This window comes from Hemiscyllium ocellatum, chromosome 36 (assembly GCF_020745735.1).
Source record: "Hemiscyllium ocellatum isolate sHemOce1 chromosome 36, sHemOce1.pat.X.cur, whole genome shotgun sequence".
In the NCBI taxonomy this organism is placed as follows: domain Eukaryota; kingdom Metazoa; phylum Chordata; class Chondrichthyes; order Orectolobiformes; family Hemiscylliidae; genus Hemiscyllium; species Hemiscyllium ocellatum.
The window spans coordinates 8,623,708-8,641,887 of record NC_083436.1 but is presented as its reverse complement, the minus strand read 5'-3'; the positions used below and the strand labels follow the sequence as shown (position 1 = coordinate 8,641,887).

The 18,180-nt window shown below is 40.9% G+C and overlaps 1 protein-coding gene across 5 annotated transcripts in view; it reads right to left on the bottom strand.

Moving 5' to 3' along the window:
* Window positions 1-18,180, bottom strand: part of kiaa1109 (KIAA1109 ortholog) — a 407,563-nt gene that overhangs the window by 278,634 nt on the left and 110,749 nt on the right. For all 5 annotated transcript variants that reach the window (XM_060851682.1, XM_060851684.1, XM_060851685.1 and 2 more), the window contains exon 15: window positions 7,195-7,350. In XM_060851682.1, coding sequence (XP_060707665.1) covers window positions 7,195-7,350 — 156 coding nt within the window. The remainder of the gene's footprint in view (window positions 1-7,194; window positions 7,351-18,180) is intronic.

Sequence of the window (18,180 nt, the reverse complement as noted above, 5' to 3'; positions counted from 1 at the left end):
GTGTTTGCTCACTGTGCTTTGCGACACCTGCTGAAGCTGTCCTTTGATCTTGCCTGCATTCTGGCCAATGTCTGGTGGCATGTATTTGGGGCAATGCCACTAGTTGCTGTCATCAGCTTCAGGACCTATTCAGGTCACCACTTAATGCAGCTGTGTTTGTTAGCTAGCTGTGGGACCTTAGGATTCCTTTCCTCTCCACCTGACTGGACAAATGTCAGCTGGGGTTTTGCCTGATGTCGTTTCCTCCCTTCTGTATGGCACTTGCCAGTAGCATGGCTTCCCTACAGTGCACTATCACTTACAGATGATGGGGAAACATGTGTGACCCAAGGGATTTTGTCCAGCTGAGGTGATAGCCACTCTGTTCCAAATGTAGTTCAATGGCTTTCTTTGCTTTTCCACCCAGTTGCACTGCAGTCTCCCATGGGGGCCCTCCATTCTGACATCTGCCTCCAGGGAAGTGATTCCCATCAAGATTAGAAAAGTCAGTGGGGCTTTTTTTTTGTCTAGAAGTGCTGCCAATAGTCTGGGCTTGGCGAAAACCTAAGACAGCAAGGCAGCAGAGAAGTTGGAAGACGCCTAGGGTCTAAAAGAAGGCAAGGTCACTCCAATCAGATTAGGTATGATAAATGCTCATATATACCTGAGCAACATTAGAACAAAACAACATTAAAAGGGGCAGTGTTTAATGTGAACTCCCTATATTTTCTTGACACAGTTAGTAGGATTTTAAAATAAAAACTCTGCTCAAGTAGAATGCACAACCTGAGGCCTTACATATCTATAGGTCTGAACGTAACGATAGCTCAGAGACACCCTAATACAACTCCATGTGCAAATAAGAAACAGACCACTTCAAACCAATTTGGGTATTGATGTGAGAATTTGTTTATATTTTGGAACAGATTGTTTAATTAATAATATCTCAAAGGCTTACCATTAAATATTTTGCAATTCAGAAGACTTGAAGCTCAAACGTTTCATTTTCATGTTAGAACAGGTTTTAAAATGTTAAGAGTGCATTTTCCTCTAATTAGATTAGATTACTTACAGTGTGGTAACGGGCCCTTCGGCCCAACAAGTCCACACCGACCCTTCGAAGAGCAACCCACCCAGGCCCATTCCCCTACACCTAACACTATGGTCAATTTAGCATTGCCAATTCACCTAACCTGCACATTTTTGGACTGTGGGAGGAAACCTGAGCACCTGGAGGAAACCCGCGCAGACACAGGGAGAATGTGCAAACTCCACACAGTCAGTTGCCTGAGGGGGGAATTGAACCCGGGTCTCTGGCGCTGTGAGGCAGCAGTGCTAACTACTGTGCCACCGTGCCGCCCACAATGTATAAGTTATGGACAAGTTTAGTGCAGTATGTGAAAATAATTCAGTAATCAAACACATAGTTGAAGAAGCCAGTAACTGAAGAAAGACTGAATGAAGTGACAAGTATCCATTCATCCCATCATGCTTGTTCCAATCTTGGAACAAGCTTCCAGTTATGCTCAGTCATCCACATTTTCCCAATAATATGGCACTGTTTCCCCATTTTCTGTAGAAATCCATACGAGCAAAGAAAAAGACTAGACTAACATCCCTTTGAGTCTGTCCATCCTTCAATAAAATTATGGCTGATCTGGTTTTAAACCTCAACTCTACATTTCTGCATATCCCTGATGACTTCTTGAAAGATCATCTCCTCTGCCTTAAAATATCTAAAGATTCTGTATTGACTGCCTTTTGAAAAAAGGAATTCCAAAACTTCGAAACACTGTGGGGGAAAAAAAAAGCAGTCTTATCTCTGTTCTACAACTTCTTTTGAAACAATGATCCCTGGTTTTAGATTTTCCCACAACTCGAAACATCCTTTCAACATCTCCACAGTCAAATTCCCTCAGGATCTTCTATATTGCACCTCTGACTCTTCAAACCTCCAGAGGATCCAGCCTAGCCTAACTAGCTTTCTTCATTGGCAATCTGCGAATTCCAAGTATTAGTGTAGTAAACTTTCACTGAACTGCTTCCAGTGCATTAACATCCTTCTGTAAGTAAATAACCAGTACTATACAGAATACTCCCAATGTGGTTTCACTAATGCCCTGTATAACAGAAGCATAACCTCACCACTCTTGCACTCAATTTTCCTTTCAATAAACTATAGTACTGTGTCAGCTCTCCACATCACTTGCTATACCTGCATATTAACCATCTCTAATTCATGCACTAGGACACCCATATCGCTCTGCATATCAGTTGTGCAGCCTCTCTTCATGTAGATAATACGCTATGTTTTCTGTCAAAATGTACAATTTCACACTTTCCCACATTATATCCAGCTTGCTAGATCTTACTTAACCTATCCATATCCTTTTCGTTTTTGCTCAACAAACTATGATGACCAGGAATGCTTTCCTCGAAATGTTGCTGGAAACAGATTCAAAAGCAATTTTCAGAAAGAGACTCTGGAGTTGCACATAGGCCGGATCAGGTAAGGACAGTAAAATTCCTTCCCTAAAGGACATAAGGGAATTGACAATATTGAATACCTCTCTTAAACCCTTTCAAAGTTCTCTGATTCAAAAAAAAACCAATGTCAATTTATCTCTCCACAAAACAAAGTTCTCTCACCCTGGCACTAATAAACGTCTACAGCAACTTCAAGGCAATTATACCCTTTTTTAAGTGTGACATTCATAATTGGAAACTACATTCCAGTTAAGGACTCACCAGTGACTTCTAAGTATTAAACATAACTATCACACTTGAGTTTTATGCTTTCATTGATAAAGTCAAAGATTTTTGCTTAAAACAGCAAGTTTAACTAACACAAGGTTAAATATTTTTATAGGAGAAAGTGAGGTCTGCAGATGCTGGAGATCAGAGCTGAAAATGTGTTGCTGGAAAAGCGCAGCAGGTCAGGCAGCATCCAAGGAACAGGAGATTCGACATTTCAGGCATAAGCCCTTCTTCAGGAATGAGGAAAGTGTGTCCAGCAGGCTAAGATAAAAGGTAGGGAGGCTACCTTTAAATATTTTTGGTGTGATGTATAATTATTTTTATACATCACACCAACACAGGTGCCCCATCCTTGCACCACCCTCAAATTCTATTCAATGTTATCCTCTCTCTCGTAATTTGCCCTCCCAAAGTCCACTTCCCACTCCTCTGCATTAAATTTCACTTCTCCCATTTCACCAGTCTGCAGGTCCTCCTGAACACTGCCGCTATCTTCCCACGTGCGAGCACATTTTGAAACACTCTCACCTTAATTTTAAAATTTTATGACCCTATATTCAAGTGTAGGTAATTATAATACATCAGAAGAGCAAGAATCTTGATACCAATCACGATGAAGCACCAATTTTATCCTCTTCTCCAATCTAAACACAACCATTCATTATTATTTGCCTTCCCTTTTACCACCAATTACACGCCCACAAATACTTGCAAAGTGGGAGGAGGACTAGAAATGCAAAGCACCTTGGTCTAGCAGCTATGTCCTTTAGGATCTGACTAGCACCATCAGTTGTGCTGCTGCCGAGTGATGCTGAGATGGTCAGTGCAGACTTGATGGGCCAAATGGCCTCTTTCTGCACTGTAGGGATTGTATGATTCCATGACTCCCAGGCAACTTCCTCCCATTGTATAGCCCTTTGCCGCCACCACTGTTGTGTTTGGCCTGTTGCTGGGACAGGACATATTCATAGACGGTGATGGTGGTATCTGTGAGATTGTCTGTAGAATATGATTCTGAAAGTATGACTATGTCAGGCTGTTGTTTGATTAGTCGGTGAGATAACCCTCACAATTTTTGCAGTAGCCTCCCAATAATACCAGCAAAAGGAGGAGTTTGCAGGGTTCATAGGGTTGTTTTTGCCCTTGTCATTTCTGGTATTCGGTCAATGAAAGGTGGCTCATTCGGTTTCATTTCTTTGTTGCAATGTAGTCATTGATACAACGATGTGGCTTGCTAAGCCATTTCAGAGGGAAGTTGAGAGTTAACCACACTACTGTGGTTCTGGAGACACATGTAAGGCTAGATCACATGAGCTGAAAAACGTGTTGCTGGAAAAGCGCAGCAGGTCAGGCAGCATCCAAGGAGCAGGAGAATCGACGTTTCGGGCATAAACCCTTCTTCAGGAATGAGGAAGGTGCGCCAAGCAGGCTAAGATAAAAGGTAGAGAGGAGGAACTTGGGGGAGGGGCGTTGAGAATGCGATAGATGGAAGGAGGTTAAGATGAGGGTGATAGGCTGGAGGGGCGGTGGGGGTGGAGAGGTCGGGAAGAAGATTGCAGGTCAAGAAGGCGGTGCTGAGTCTGAGGGTTGGGACTGAGATAAGTGGGGGGAGGGGAAATGAGGAAGCTGAGGAAATCTGCATTCATTCCTTGTGGTTGGAGGGTTCCAAGGCGGAAGATGAGGCGCTCTTCCTCCAGGCATCATGTTGCCATGGTCTGGCGATGGAGAAGGCCAAGGACCTGCATGTCCTTGGCAGAGTGGGAGGGGGAGTTAAAGTGTTCAGCTACGGGGTGGTTGGGTTGGTTGGTGCAGGTGTCCCAGAGGTGTTCTCTGAAACGTTCCGCATGTAGGCGGCCTGTCTCCCCAATGTAGAGGAGACCACATCGGGTGCAACAGATGCAATAAATGATGTGTGTGGAGGTGCAGATATGTGACGGATATGGAAGGAAGCCTTGGCGACTTGGAGGAAAGCGAGGGGGGGAGGTGTGGGCGCAAGTTTTGCATTTCTTGCGGTAGCTGTGGAAGGTGCCAGGAGTGGAGGTTGGGTTGGTGGGGGGTGTGGACCTGACGAGGTAGTCACAGAGGGAGTGGTCTTTCCAGAACGCTGATGGGGAGGGGAGGGAAATATATCCTTGGTGGTGGGGTCTGTTTGGAGGTGGCGGAAACGACAAAGGATGATACGATGTATCTAGAGGTTGGAGGAGTGGTAGGTGAGGACCAGTGAGGTTCTGTCCTGGTGGCGATTGGAGGGGCGGGGTTCAAGGGCGGAAGAGCGGGAAGTGGAGGAGATGCGATGGAGAGCATCAACCACGTCTGAGGGGAAATTGTGGTCTTTGAAGGAGAAGTCATGGATGGTACTAAACAATGTGCAGTCACTGTCAAACATCTCCACTTCTGACGTTATGATAGAAAGAAGGTCACCGATGATGCATCTGAAGACAATTTGCCCTAGGACACTGCCCTGAGGATCTTCTGCAGAAATAATTGAAGCACCATAACCAACTTCTGTTTTGCTAGGTATATCTTCAGTCACAAGTTTTGCCCCCAGTTCCTGTTGACTTTACTTTTGTTTCCTATACCAAACTTGATTAAATGCAGCTTTCACAACAAAGGGCAGTCACTCTGAAAATTCAGCTCTTTTGTCCATGTTTGAATGAAATCTATATTAAGATCAAGATTTGAGTGGCTCTGGCAAAACTGGAGGATCAGTGAACTGGTTATTGCTAAACAAGGGCTGTTTGGCAGCACTGTTAATTACTCCTTCCATCGCCTTACTGAAGATCAAAAATAGACTAAAAGTCGTTGTGTGTTTCGGGCATAAGCCCTTCCTCAGGGCTTATGCCCGAAACGTCGAATCTCCTGTTCCTTGGATGCTGCCTGACCTGCTGCACCTTTCCAGCAACACATTTTCAGCTCTGATCTCCAGCATCTGCAGACTTCACTTTCTCCCCCTAAAAGTCGTTATGTGACTAGTTTGAATTTGACCTCGTTTGTTGTGTGCAGAACGTAGCTGGGTAATTTTCCATACATATGTACTGGTGTTGTAGCTTTTGAAAGATGAATGCAATATTAATTTTCTCCTGTTACTTTTTGGTAATGGTCTAGTATTCCTTAATGGTTGCTGTGTAACGGTGAGCTTCAGTTATGGGATCACAAAACTCCACCTATTGCATATTACTTCTTCTGTTTAGCATGTAAATCGCCCTGTGGTAGAGTTTCACTAGGTTGACACCACTTTTGTAAGTATGCCTCATGTGCTTTTGGCACATGTTTCTCTACTCTTCATTGAACCAGAGTCGATTTTCAACTTGTTAGTAACAACAGAGTGGCGGTTTTGCTGGGCCATGATGTTATGGATTATTACTCATGACAATTCTACTGCAGCTGATGGTCATCAGTTCCTCATGGATGCCCAATTTTGAGGTCTAGATTCATTTGAAGTCTGGTCCATTTAGTACAACACAATGAAAGGGATCCTCAATATGAGGGTGGGACTTGGTCACTCCAACCAATAATGTCATGGTCAGCCACATCAGCAGCAGGTTGATTGGTAAAGATGAAAGTCAAATAGATTTTTCTCTCTGTTTCTTCACTACCTGCCACAGATTCAGTCTGGCAGTTATGTGCTTTAGGATATGGCTAGTTCGGTTAGCTGTGGTGCTACCAAGTCACTCTTGATGATGGACATTCAAGTCCTCCACAAAAACATTTTGTGCCATTGCCACACTAACACTTCCTCCAAATTGCGTTCAACATGGAGCTGTACTGGCTGTACTGATTCATCGGTCCAAGGAATTATTAGAGGTAGGGTGGCAATGCTTGCTAACTGTATTGTGGATGTACTTACACTAAATGGATTGCAGCTGTTCAAGAAAACACCTCACAACCACCTTCAGAAGGGATGGACAATAAACACTGGCCCAGCCAGTGTTCTCATGAGTGTTTCAAAAAGCACAAATAAAGGAAACACTGGCTTGCATTCAGCAGACCCATCAAGTACCTAATACAAATAAATCCATACAGTATGAGAAAACATGTCTAATCATCATCTTGATCATATTGCTGAGTGTCAAATTTTATAACAAGGTTATGTTTTCCTTGCTTTAAAAAAAGTTCAACTTCACACTGAATTTTTATGTATTGTCTAACTTCCAAACAACCTTTTGTACTTTTTGAATGGTCAATCTTAAGAACTTGTCTAATGTGATAAATCTATCGATAAACTTTCGATTCTCTGAGAATCCTGTGTTTAGGGAAGTTAAAAAGTTGAGGTTATTCAAACGTGATACATAATTTCAAGTGCTCGAAGGAATAAAATTTGCAAGGTAAAAATATCAGTATCTATAGATCACTGCAAAATCTAATTATTAATCTCCCTACAGACCTATTGGTCAAGTATATACAAAATTATAACGAAGATTCAAAATTTTTTTTTGAGAAGGATTAATATTTTCTTACCATTTTCTTGCTGTTTGGTAGAGCAGTCTATCCAGTTATGTTGGTTTGCTGCCCATATCATCTCAAACTGATGGAACATCACTTTCAACTTCCAAGTGTATGGAACAAATGAGTAGATGTCAGGGGCATTATCACTAGCCCAATCCTGGATTAAATCTGTCAAAAGACACAATATGGTACTAAAATGTTAAAACCATTAATAATTACCCAAGAAAACCATGGATTTCTTTCAGGCCACATACAAGTCAGCTGCCTAAGTTTCCACACATGCATGACTGTCAAAAAAAAACTTAGAAGGACGTACGGACTACAAAACATTTGAGTGTACATCAATTCGCGGCAGGAGAATGCAACATTTGCATATAATATTGATTAAAATAACAGTAATTTGTATTTTCAACTGCAGGTAACCCCAAGGCATTTACAACCAACAAAACATGATCTGCAGTAGACAAAGAGGAGGTTGCAAGAACACAGCAAGCCAGGCAGCTTTATGTGGTGGTGAACATTTTGAGTTTAACCCTTCTTCAGGAATTCTCCACCTCCTGATGTGCTTGCTGTTATGGGGTTGAAGGCATGTACTGTACCATTAAGAGAATGTGAATGCTGTTCTGAACTGAGAGATTACAAGCACCTATGATATGACTAGACGACAGTCTCAGAGCATAATGGAAAATTGAAAATATTTAACATTTGGCTGTGAAATGGATAGTTGAGTTGTTTGCTGTTTTGACAACAATTCAAATTTTACCAGTTCAAATGATGCCCCAGGATGCCAAAACCCAATCAAAATTGAATATATTGTGCTGCCAACATCAAACCAATTAGTCGATCCAATGTTGGAGACACAAAATTTCGAAAATTGGAGATAAAGCAACTGTCATCGAAAGAGACGCAAGAAATTAGGAAACATTCTCTATCAAAGGTACTATTCATATGAAACATATTCACAGTAAAAAGAAAGACTACAACCCAGGAGATCTTCAGCTAAAAAGAAAGACACTGAAGACGATAGTGACAGTGTATTTTTGATATTAAATTGATGTATTTTTAATAATTATCTTATTGTAAAACATACTGTTAAAGAGTTGGAGGCAGTAACAAGCAGTTAATAGAAAGGGGTGCTTAGATTGTGATTAGATGCTGTTTAATGTTCATTTTTTGTGTTAAAAAATAAATTGAAGTTATTTTCTTTGAACAGTGGAATCTATTACTCGTATTTTAACAGATAATGAGGTGAAGTTAGCTTTCCTATTTAAATTAACAGGGGGGTTCGCTGCCGTGTCATAACACTGGCTTGTTGTGTTCTTCCAGCCACCTCTTTGTCTACTTTGGATTCAAGCATCTGCAGTTTTTGCATCTCTAACCGTATTCTGGTCTGTAATAGCTGGTTACTGTTGCTTCCACAACAACAATTTACATACAATTGCAACACTAAGATACTTATTTTTAAGGCTTAATAGTTTTAAAATGACAGAATGAACACTAGATCCCCTACAATGTGGAAACAGGCCCTTCGGCCCAACAAGTCCACACTGACCTTCCGAAAAGTAACCCACCCAGACCCATTTCCCTCTAACTAATGCACCTAACACTATGGGCAATTTAACGTGGCCAATTCACCTAACCTGCACATCTTTGGACTGTGGAATAAAACTGGAGCACCCGGAGGAAACCCATGCAGACACGGGGAGAACGTGCAAACTCCACACAAACAGTCAACCGAGACTGGGATTGAACCCAGGTTCTTAGCGCTGTGAGGCTGCAGTGCTAACCACTGAACCACCGTGCCACTAATAATACCAAAAAGGATTTAACACACAACCTCTTAAGGGAATATTGGGCTGGATGGCCAAAGCTTATTTAAAATTTTAATAAATCTTAAAAGTGGAAAAAAATGATAAAGAAATAAATGTTTGATAATTTTAGAGAATTCCAGAACTTTAGGCCTTGGTAGCTAAAGGCACACGATCAAACATTGAGGAATTAAAATCAGGAACATTCAAGAGGGAAGAATTAGACGAACACCACGAGGTGTGGGATTAGATGAAATCAATGACGTAGGCAAAGATGAGGGAATACAATAATTTGAAAACATGGGTAAGAATTTTAAAATCAAGACAGTTAATATAAGCTAGCAAGTACAGGCAGGATGGATGAATAGCACTCTAAGTTCAAGCACAGCACAGGGTTAGATGACCTCAAGCTTAGAAATCATCAAATTTGGGATACCAGCCAGGTCTCTCGACTGATGTCAAGTCGAGAAATAACAAAGTCAAAGATGATGCTTTAAGATCTTTTAATAATCTGTTGCTACAATTGAATGGACCCATATGGTAACTGCCCAGAAGTGACTGAAATATAATTCTGGTAGCTTCAGCATGTTTTCTAAACCATGTAGATACTGATCTCACACAGATTGCTACTCCACAGTTTTGTTAAACATTCAGAAAGAATCGCAGATTTCCGACAGGAGATTTCAATTGGGGCTCCTTCAGAAATGCAGAACGTATTTTAATTCTAACACATCACTCAGTAGAATAATTGGAGGAAACCAAACCATATCCATTTCTTCACAGTATGCAGTTGCTGTATTCTGTATTTTAAGTGCCCACCTTAAGAGACAGCCCATTTGATAACTCCTGAGAAAGGATACAAATGTCAAGTTAGGGTGTCAACAGTGTAGTGGGTGCCAAGGTGCCAGGTGGGTAGAAAGCCAGAATGCAAGACGGGAAAAGGATTGTAAGAGTAGTAGAGTGACGAGGGTAGGTCATGATGGGAGGGAGATATTGGATGTGGAGAATTGGACCCAACAGCAGTGAGAGGTGGATGCTGGGACAACTGGAGACAGCACTTCAGGTACGGCGGGAGGCAGGGGTACGTCAGATCCCCAAGGAGGCTAGACTCAGGGTGGCTTGTCCAATGGGAGGCAGATGGTGTTGGGTCTTGGAGGAAGGTGATGGTAGTGTCAGTTGGTGAGAGGAATTGGGTAATTAACAAAGGGAGTGTTTTATGAGTCATTGGGAGGAAGCAGGTACTGACAGATCCAGAGGGAGTATGGTAACACAGGTGCCATGTCCCAGATAGAGAAGTAGGTGTCAGAAAAGTGAAAGCTGGCAGGTCTAAGGGTTTGGGGGGGGGTCATCCAGTGGCAGCAGGATTCAGATACAAGGGGGAAGGGGATTATGGTGTCCAGTGGTGGAGATCAGGGTCTGGGGAGGTATGCTAAGTTTATTAACTACCCAGGACTTAGACTAGGTTTTTAATAGTCTAACTTTCCAAGACAAGCTATTTATTTAACTGTAGCAGAACACTATAAATTCTCCAATTTGAATGGACACGTTTTAAGGATACCAGGCATATGAGAATTACAAATCAAAATCTTCAGTTTCCTGGGCAATCTTCTCCATCTTCTATATCAAGGATCCCACAGGGTCCCCATGCTCAATTTTTATTCACACAGCAGAAAGGACTATCTGATCACTGAAAATATGGGCCATTATTAATAGATTAGAGAAAGAGACTATATTTTAGAAACATCTATTTTAATTAATAATGGATAGCTGAGTCAGCATATATTTATGAACAGAAACCATGCTTGACAAATCTACCGGAACTTTTCAAAGGATATAATTAGCTGAGCTGATAAAGTGGAGCCAGTAGATATGGTTCACTTGGACATTCAGAAGTCTATCGCAAAGAGACTACCATGTAAAATTAAGGCGTAGGCTTTGAGTCATGCACTGATGTGGATAAAGAACTAGTTCGCAGAGAAAAAGCAAAGACTCTTTTTCCAAGTTTCAAATGTTGACTAGTGAGGTACTGCAGGGATCATTGCCTGGACCCCAGCTATTCACAATACATACATCAATGATTTAGATGAGGGATCTAAACATAATATCTACAAGTTTACAGACAATCTCGTTTGTAAGTAGATCCTGGACTTCCTGACTAGACCTCAGTCAGTCCAGCTTGGGAACAGCAACTCCAACACCATTACACTGAGTATGCCCCATCACCCACTCCCACCAGGGCTGTGTACTCAGTCTACTGTTGTTCACCCTGCTGACACATTGTTGTGCAGCGATACACAGGTCGAATCACATCATCAATTTCTCTGATGATGTGACTTTAGCACGAACGACAAGTCAGCATACAGAGAGGAGGTGGAGCGGCTGGTGCACAGCCAACAACCTGTCTCCGAACATGGACAAACCAAAAGAGATGGTTCTTAACTTCAGGAGGGCACGGAGTGACCACTCTCCACTGGACATCAACGGCTCCCCCGTGAAGATTGTGAGAGCGCCAAATTTCTTGGCGTACACCTGGCAAAAAATCTCACCTGGATCCTCGGCACCAGCTCCATAGTCAAGAAAGCCCAGCAACTCCTCTACTTTCTGCGCAGGCTGAGGAAAGCCAACCTCCCACCACCCCTATCCTCATCATATTCTAGAGGGTTCATTGAGAGTATCCTGACCTGCTGTATCACTGTCTGGTTTCAGAATTGCACTATCATGGATCGTAACACCCTGTAACGGATAGTGAGGACAGCTGAGAGGAAAATCAGGGTCTCCCTTCCCTCCATTACTGACATTTACACCACAGGCTGCATCCGAAAGGCTAAGAGCACTGTTGAAGACCCCAAACATTCCTCACTCAAACTGTTCGTCCTCCTGCCATCTGGCGGAAAATACCAGAGCATTCGGTCAATCACGGCCAGACAGTGCAACAGTTTTTTCCCCAAAACCATCAGGCTCCTTAACACAATATGATCAGGCTCTTTCCATCTGAAATTCTTTGCACGACTTTGAATTGTTGCTAGAAAAATGTCTATTATTTATCATTTTTCTATTACGCTGTAACTTACGTGTGTTGTACTTCTTATTCACTTTCTGTTGTGAACAAGTGTGTAGTCTGTGCTATCCATGTAACACCCTCGATCCTAGAGGAATGTTGTCTTGTTTTACTGCATCTGTTGTATATGGTGGAAATGACATATACAAAGCTACTCTAGTCTCTCTCTATTCTACAAAGTTGGGTGGGAAGGTGAGCTGCAATTAGATGCTTCAGTGTGATTTGCAGAATTTGAGTGAGTAGACAAATGTATGGCAGATGAAGTATAGAATGGATAAATGTGAGGTTTGCCCTTTGGTAGCAAAATCAGGAAGCAAAATCTGAATGGTGAAACATTAGGAAAGGGGGAGGTGCAACAATACACACTAAAGTACACTTAGTCGCTGAAACTAAGTACACACATAAAGCAGGCAATGAAGCAGCAAATGCTATGTTAACCTCCGTAGCAAGAAGATTCAAATACAGGAGCAGGTATGTCTTTCTGCAATTGAGCATGGTTTTGGCAAGACTTCACCTGGCATACTGGTTGCAGTTTGGGTCTTCTTATCTGAGGAAGAATGTTCTGGCTATGGAAGGAGTGGGACAAAGGTTTACCAGACTGATTCTTGGGACGACAGAGTCAATATGAAAAGTGACTTATTTCATTGGAGTTTAGAACAATTGGTGGGGGGGGGCAACAATAGCAAGATGTAGAAGTGGATGATCAGCTATGATGATAGCCTACTCCTGCTACTTTTTATATGCTTCAGTGTCTATGTTAATTGGCAGTGAGAATTCAATGAGGATGTTCTCTTTGCAAAGTAGGTAACCACAAGAAACTGCAACTCTGCTAAATTATACTTTTTAAGAATAGGTTTAGAATTACTTATTCAAAATAGATAGGCATTATAACACTGCAGCACAGAAAATGTTTCTTTTCTTTCTGTCTAGAAATGCACATAATGCCAGGGCATACTGCCATTTTGTACCACTGCTGGAGCAAGTAAATCTTAAGCTGATGAATGCAATGTCAATTAAAGGGCAGCTTTGTCCTCGAAGGTGGTGGCAATTTTGAGCATTACTGGACTCTAGTCATCCAGGAAAATGAAAAGTGATAAGTATTTCATCAAAATCTGTCTTGTGCTTTTTAAATCGGGCAGAGTTTTGGGAGTCAAGCAGTGAGTTATTCAGCACTAACTTCCCAGTCTCTGTCGAAATAAACAATATGAGAAAAGGTCAAGGTTAGATATTAGGGGGACAACAGTGTTACTGGCATAAAAGTGGGAAGAGAGGTCATTGTAGGTACTCTGGCAACAATTAAATCAAATTCTGACCAGGTGCTTAGAATTCTAACCAACTGGATAATGGTGCATAGAAAAAGAGGAGACTCATGCTGTCAACCATATCAAAGACTGCAGAATATATAAACACAGGAATGAGGAGGAGTCATTCAATACTTTAAGCCTGTTCTACCATTTTATAAGATCACGGTTGATTGGATTGTGGCCTCTACTTTCTTGTCTACACTTACGCCTTTGGTCTCCTTATTAGAAAATAACATAACGCAACTTTCTCGGAAAGAAAACACATTAACAAAACTGAGAGAGAAAACACATGTAATATCCATCTTAGTAGGTGATCCTTACTTTTAAAACGAGGTCTCTCATTCTAGCTTCCCACAAACATAGATAGTCTCAAAGGTAAAATGTCCCTGCTTGAACTGTCATTTGTAAGTTTGGTGAGAGTGATTTCAATCTCATAGAATCCCTACAGTGTGGAAACAGGCCTTTCAGCCCGACAATTGAAAATGTGTTGCTGGTTAAAGCACAACAGGTTAGGCAGCATCCAAGGAATAGGAAATTCGACGCTTCGGGCATAAGCTTATGCCCGAAACGTCGAATTTCCTATTCCTTGGATGCTACCTAACCTGCTGTGCTTTAACCAGCAACACATTTTCAACTGTGATCTCCAGCATCTGCAGACCTCATTTTTTACCTTTCAGCCCAACAAGTCCACTCTGACTCTCCAAAGAGTAGCCCAACAGACCCATTTCCCCTACCCTATTACTCTACATTTACACCTGCTAATGTACCTAAGCTACACATCCCTGAACACTATGAACAATTTAGCATGGCTGAGATTCACCTCACCTGCACATCTTTGGATTGTGGGAGGAAACCAAAGCAACCAGAAGAAACCCACACAGAAACGGGGGGAATGTGCCAACTCCGCACAGTCACCCAAGGCTGGAATCGATCCTGAATGCCTGACGCTGTGAGGCAACAGTGCTAACTACCAAGCCACAGGGCCAAGTTTAGAAAGAAAGGCACAAATTTGCAAAGCAACAAAACAGTCATATAATCTCATCTGCAAATGTACATACTTAATATTAAAGAGACTAATATGGACAACGTATTCAAATTAATCAAAGAAAACAGATGAAGGCATTAATACTGAAAAATGTCTGCATGCGTGACAGGGTGAACATTTATTTTTAACAAACATGTAGTTGTTAATGAGATGAAGGAAAAACTGGCCAAACATCCTTTCCTGCACTGTTCAGACACACCTAACAACTCTAACAATTTCAAGAGAATTGGTTAATGCCTAAGTCAGCAGTACTAATCAAGATAAGAGTTAAATATTTTTCAAAAGGGAGGAGCTGGAAAAGGAAGGTAATGTTACTGGAAAAAGAAATGACAATACGTTCAATTGCTTGTTTAATTTGGTTCAAAGATTAAAGTGATTCATTTCCTGATTTAATTAACAGCACAGCGCTGATCCTTTGATGCGAAAGGCTAGTATCTTCTATTATAAATATTTCTGTATATTCTATAGACATGCAAAACAGTGATACTTTCTGGAATATGCAGCAAGCAATATGTCACATTGGTACATAATTTGCAAATGTGTATTAAGTCCTACTAGGGCTTTTACATCAAGGAATTTGCATAATTATTGGTGGAGTTAAAGGCAGCTGGCTAATCAGAATAAAAGTAGAATAAAAGCAGTTTCCATCCTGTAATATGTCAGACAGCATTCAAGATGGCTAAAATGAAAGCAAGTCCTTCCTCACCAAATTCAACTTGAAGGACTCATAAATTGGCTATTTCACGTCAAGTCCCAGTGATTTCTGGGTTCACAAATCATTTACATGAACGTTGACAAAAATCATGTTTGTTCAATGTAAACTAACTCCAATTCAAACCAATCAAACCTTTGATTTGTGTTAGTTATCACTAATCAACAAGGTCAAAAATCACACAACACCAAGTTAGAATCTAACAGGTTTATCTGAAAATACACGCTTTTGGAGCCCAGCTCCTTCTTCAGTAGGAGCAGTGAGCATACATTTCCAAAGGGAAAGCCAGAGTGGAGGGGTGGGGTAGAGCTGGTTGTGGAATCTAGGAGTGTGCTGTATCCAGTTGTATCAAATTGAGTGTGTCAGATCATGTGAGTTGTAATTGGCAGACTCAGTGATGATTCTGGGTTCAGGTCAGCAGTTACAACAGCTTTTCAATTTTTATTTTTTTCTGGGTGACTTATAAGCTTAAATAAGTCAACACTCTCAAAAATCTCAGAACGTAAGGAATCTTTTTGGAGGGTTCCAGATGCAAGATAATTCCCATCATATTTCTGAACTTCCTAGTAAATTCCCTCAGAGTCAGCTTTATCAGGTTTACCACATGGCGACCCAAGTCCAATTCCAGTCTACACTGCTGCAACAGCTATCTGGCCAACAGAATTTCTGATCCATTACGTTTGGATCTTCAAAACAAAAAGACTTCATAAAAAAGTCGCTAATAGTAAATTCTTGAGTAAATTCAGAACATGGAGAGTCAGGGGATAATATAAGAATAGATAGCCAGCTGGCTACAGAAGAATAAAACAGGATTAGGGTGTCAAAGACCACAGAGCAGTCAGGTCCAAACTGTGGGGAAGCAGTGTTTCACAAGGAACAGTGCTGTTCATGCAATATTTACAGAAATGATTTGGAATAAGTAATAATTTCACAACTTGTGGATGACACTAAATTGGATGGGCACAGTCAATACAAAGAAGGGCTGCCACAAAACACAGAAGATATTAATAAATATGTAGAATGCCTGTGTAATTAGAAATGAAATTAGTACAGATGATTGTGAAGTGTTTGCTTTTAACAGGAAAAGTAAGGAGAATGTAGGTTCTTATCCCTTATTTGATTTACCTATGAACCTCTGGTCATTTTTACTTTGTTAAAAAATTAATATAGCACATGAACAATTTACTTTGAATTCAAGGGTCAGGTGACCTTTTGGGTGAATTCTGTTCAGACATGGACCAACTTAGGTCTCGGGAAAATAATACATCCATGGGTAGAGGATCTTCTCTTAAAAGTATTTCAAATAACAAGATCAATGGTGGAACTTGCAGCTCCTATTGGATGGTTATTTATGGAAACTCAAACATAATGGTTCATAGATGCTCAATGAATGTGAAACCTGACCAAGACTGCTATGAAGACAGCAGTTTATTACAATCAGGTACGAACAGTTTCATTCTCCATGATCTAGCAACAGAGACTTACATTGTATCACATGTGGATAATTGTGGATTGATTGTGGTCACATGATCAAAACTGACTTGAGATAACACATCTTATTGCAGCGAAGGGCAAGGCAGATTAGAAACTAAGAAGGCACGAGAGGGACAATCCTCACAAGAAGAAAGGAAGCCTAGCTTATACAAAAAGTCATCTCAGGTAGTGATAGAGGCCAAATTTGTCTTCACCTGCAAGATTTGTCTCCACAGAAGCACAGCCAGAACATCATGTGAAAACTCCACTTATCATCAGAGAACCAAGAGAATTCTGGGTAACAATCCTGGATAATCTGCGATGCTACCCATCTTAAAGTTTAAACATACGATTTGTTATGTTACTCTGTTAACAACTGAAGTACATGTTTCATATCGAGCAACCCTTCTTTTCTTGTGTGCATGTCTGTGCATTTGAAGGAAAATAACATATTTGTTGCACATGTGTTTCTGGTGGATTTGTTGAAGTTGTGTAAAAATGTAAATATTTTGACTTAAACTTTACAATAAAATGCTTATTTTGTCTCTAAAGGCATCACACTTTAAAAAAGGTTCAGTGACACCCGTTCAAACTAAGGTTTTGTTGTGGTTAACAAGGAGTAAACAAAAAGGGGGTAATTTATCCCATGTTCCTTCTGTAACACTTAAGTTGCTAGCAGTAGTAAACAAGTTAACAAAGCCAAACAGAGCACTGAGACTCACCTCTAGAGAGCAGGTTTGAAAAGCAGAGATGTTGCAGAATGGTAACAGCACAGAACATTAGCCTCGCATGTCCAGTCTAAACCACTCATTAGTCTTTTGTTTCTACAGCCCTGGAATTTTTTCTCTCTCAATAATTGTTCAATCCCCCTTTAAAACTCACTACTGAATCTGCCTCTGCTACGTTCTCGGGTGTTGCATTCCAGATCCTAAACATACACTATATTTAAAACAAGACATCCATTATTGGTTCTGCCATTTATCAGTGTTGTTTAGTTTCTGACTAGAAACAGTTGCTCTCTTTGTACTTTGTGCAGACCTTTCATGATTTTGCACACCTGCATTAATTTTTTTTTCAACCTTCTCAAAGGAAACTAATCCCAGCTTCTCCAATTTATTCACAGAGTCATTGAGTCAAACAGCAGGGAAAGAGACCCTTCGGTCCAACCAGTCCATAATTCCAAACTAAACTAAACTAATCCGACCTGCCTGCTCCTGGCCCATATCCATCCAAATTGTTCCTATTCATATATCTATCCAAACATTTTTTAAATGATGTAATATACCCACATCCACCACTTTCTCAGGAGGTTCATTCCACACATGAACCATCCTTTGTGTAAAGAATTTGCCTCATTTCTTTTTTAAATCTCTCTCCTCTCACCTGAACAATATGCCCCCAATCTTGAAATCTCCCATCCTAGGGAAAAAAGACAACAATCATTAATTCTATCAATACCTCTCATTATTTTTTAAAATTCTTTCAGATCGCCTCTCAACCTCCTACGCTCCAGTGAAAGGAGTCACAAATTAATCAGCTTTTCTTTATAACTCAAACCTTCCATACCTGCAACATCCTCGTAAATCGCTTCTGAACCC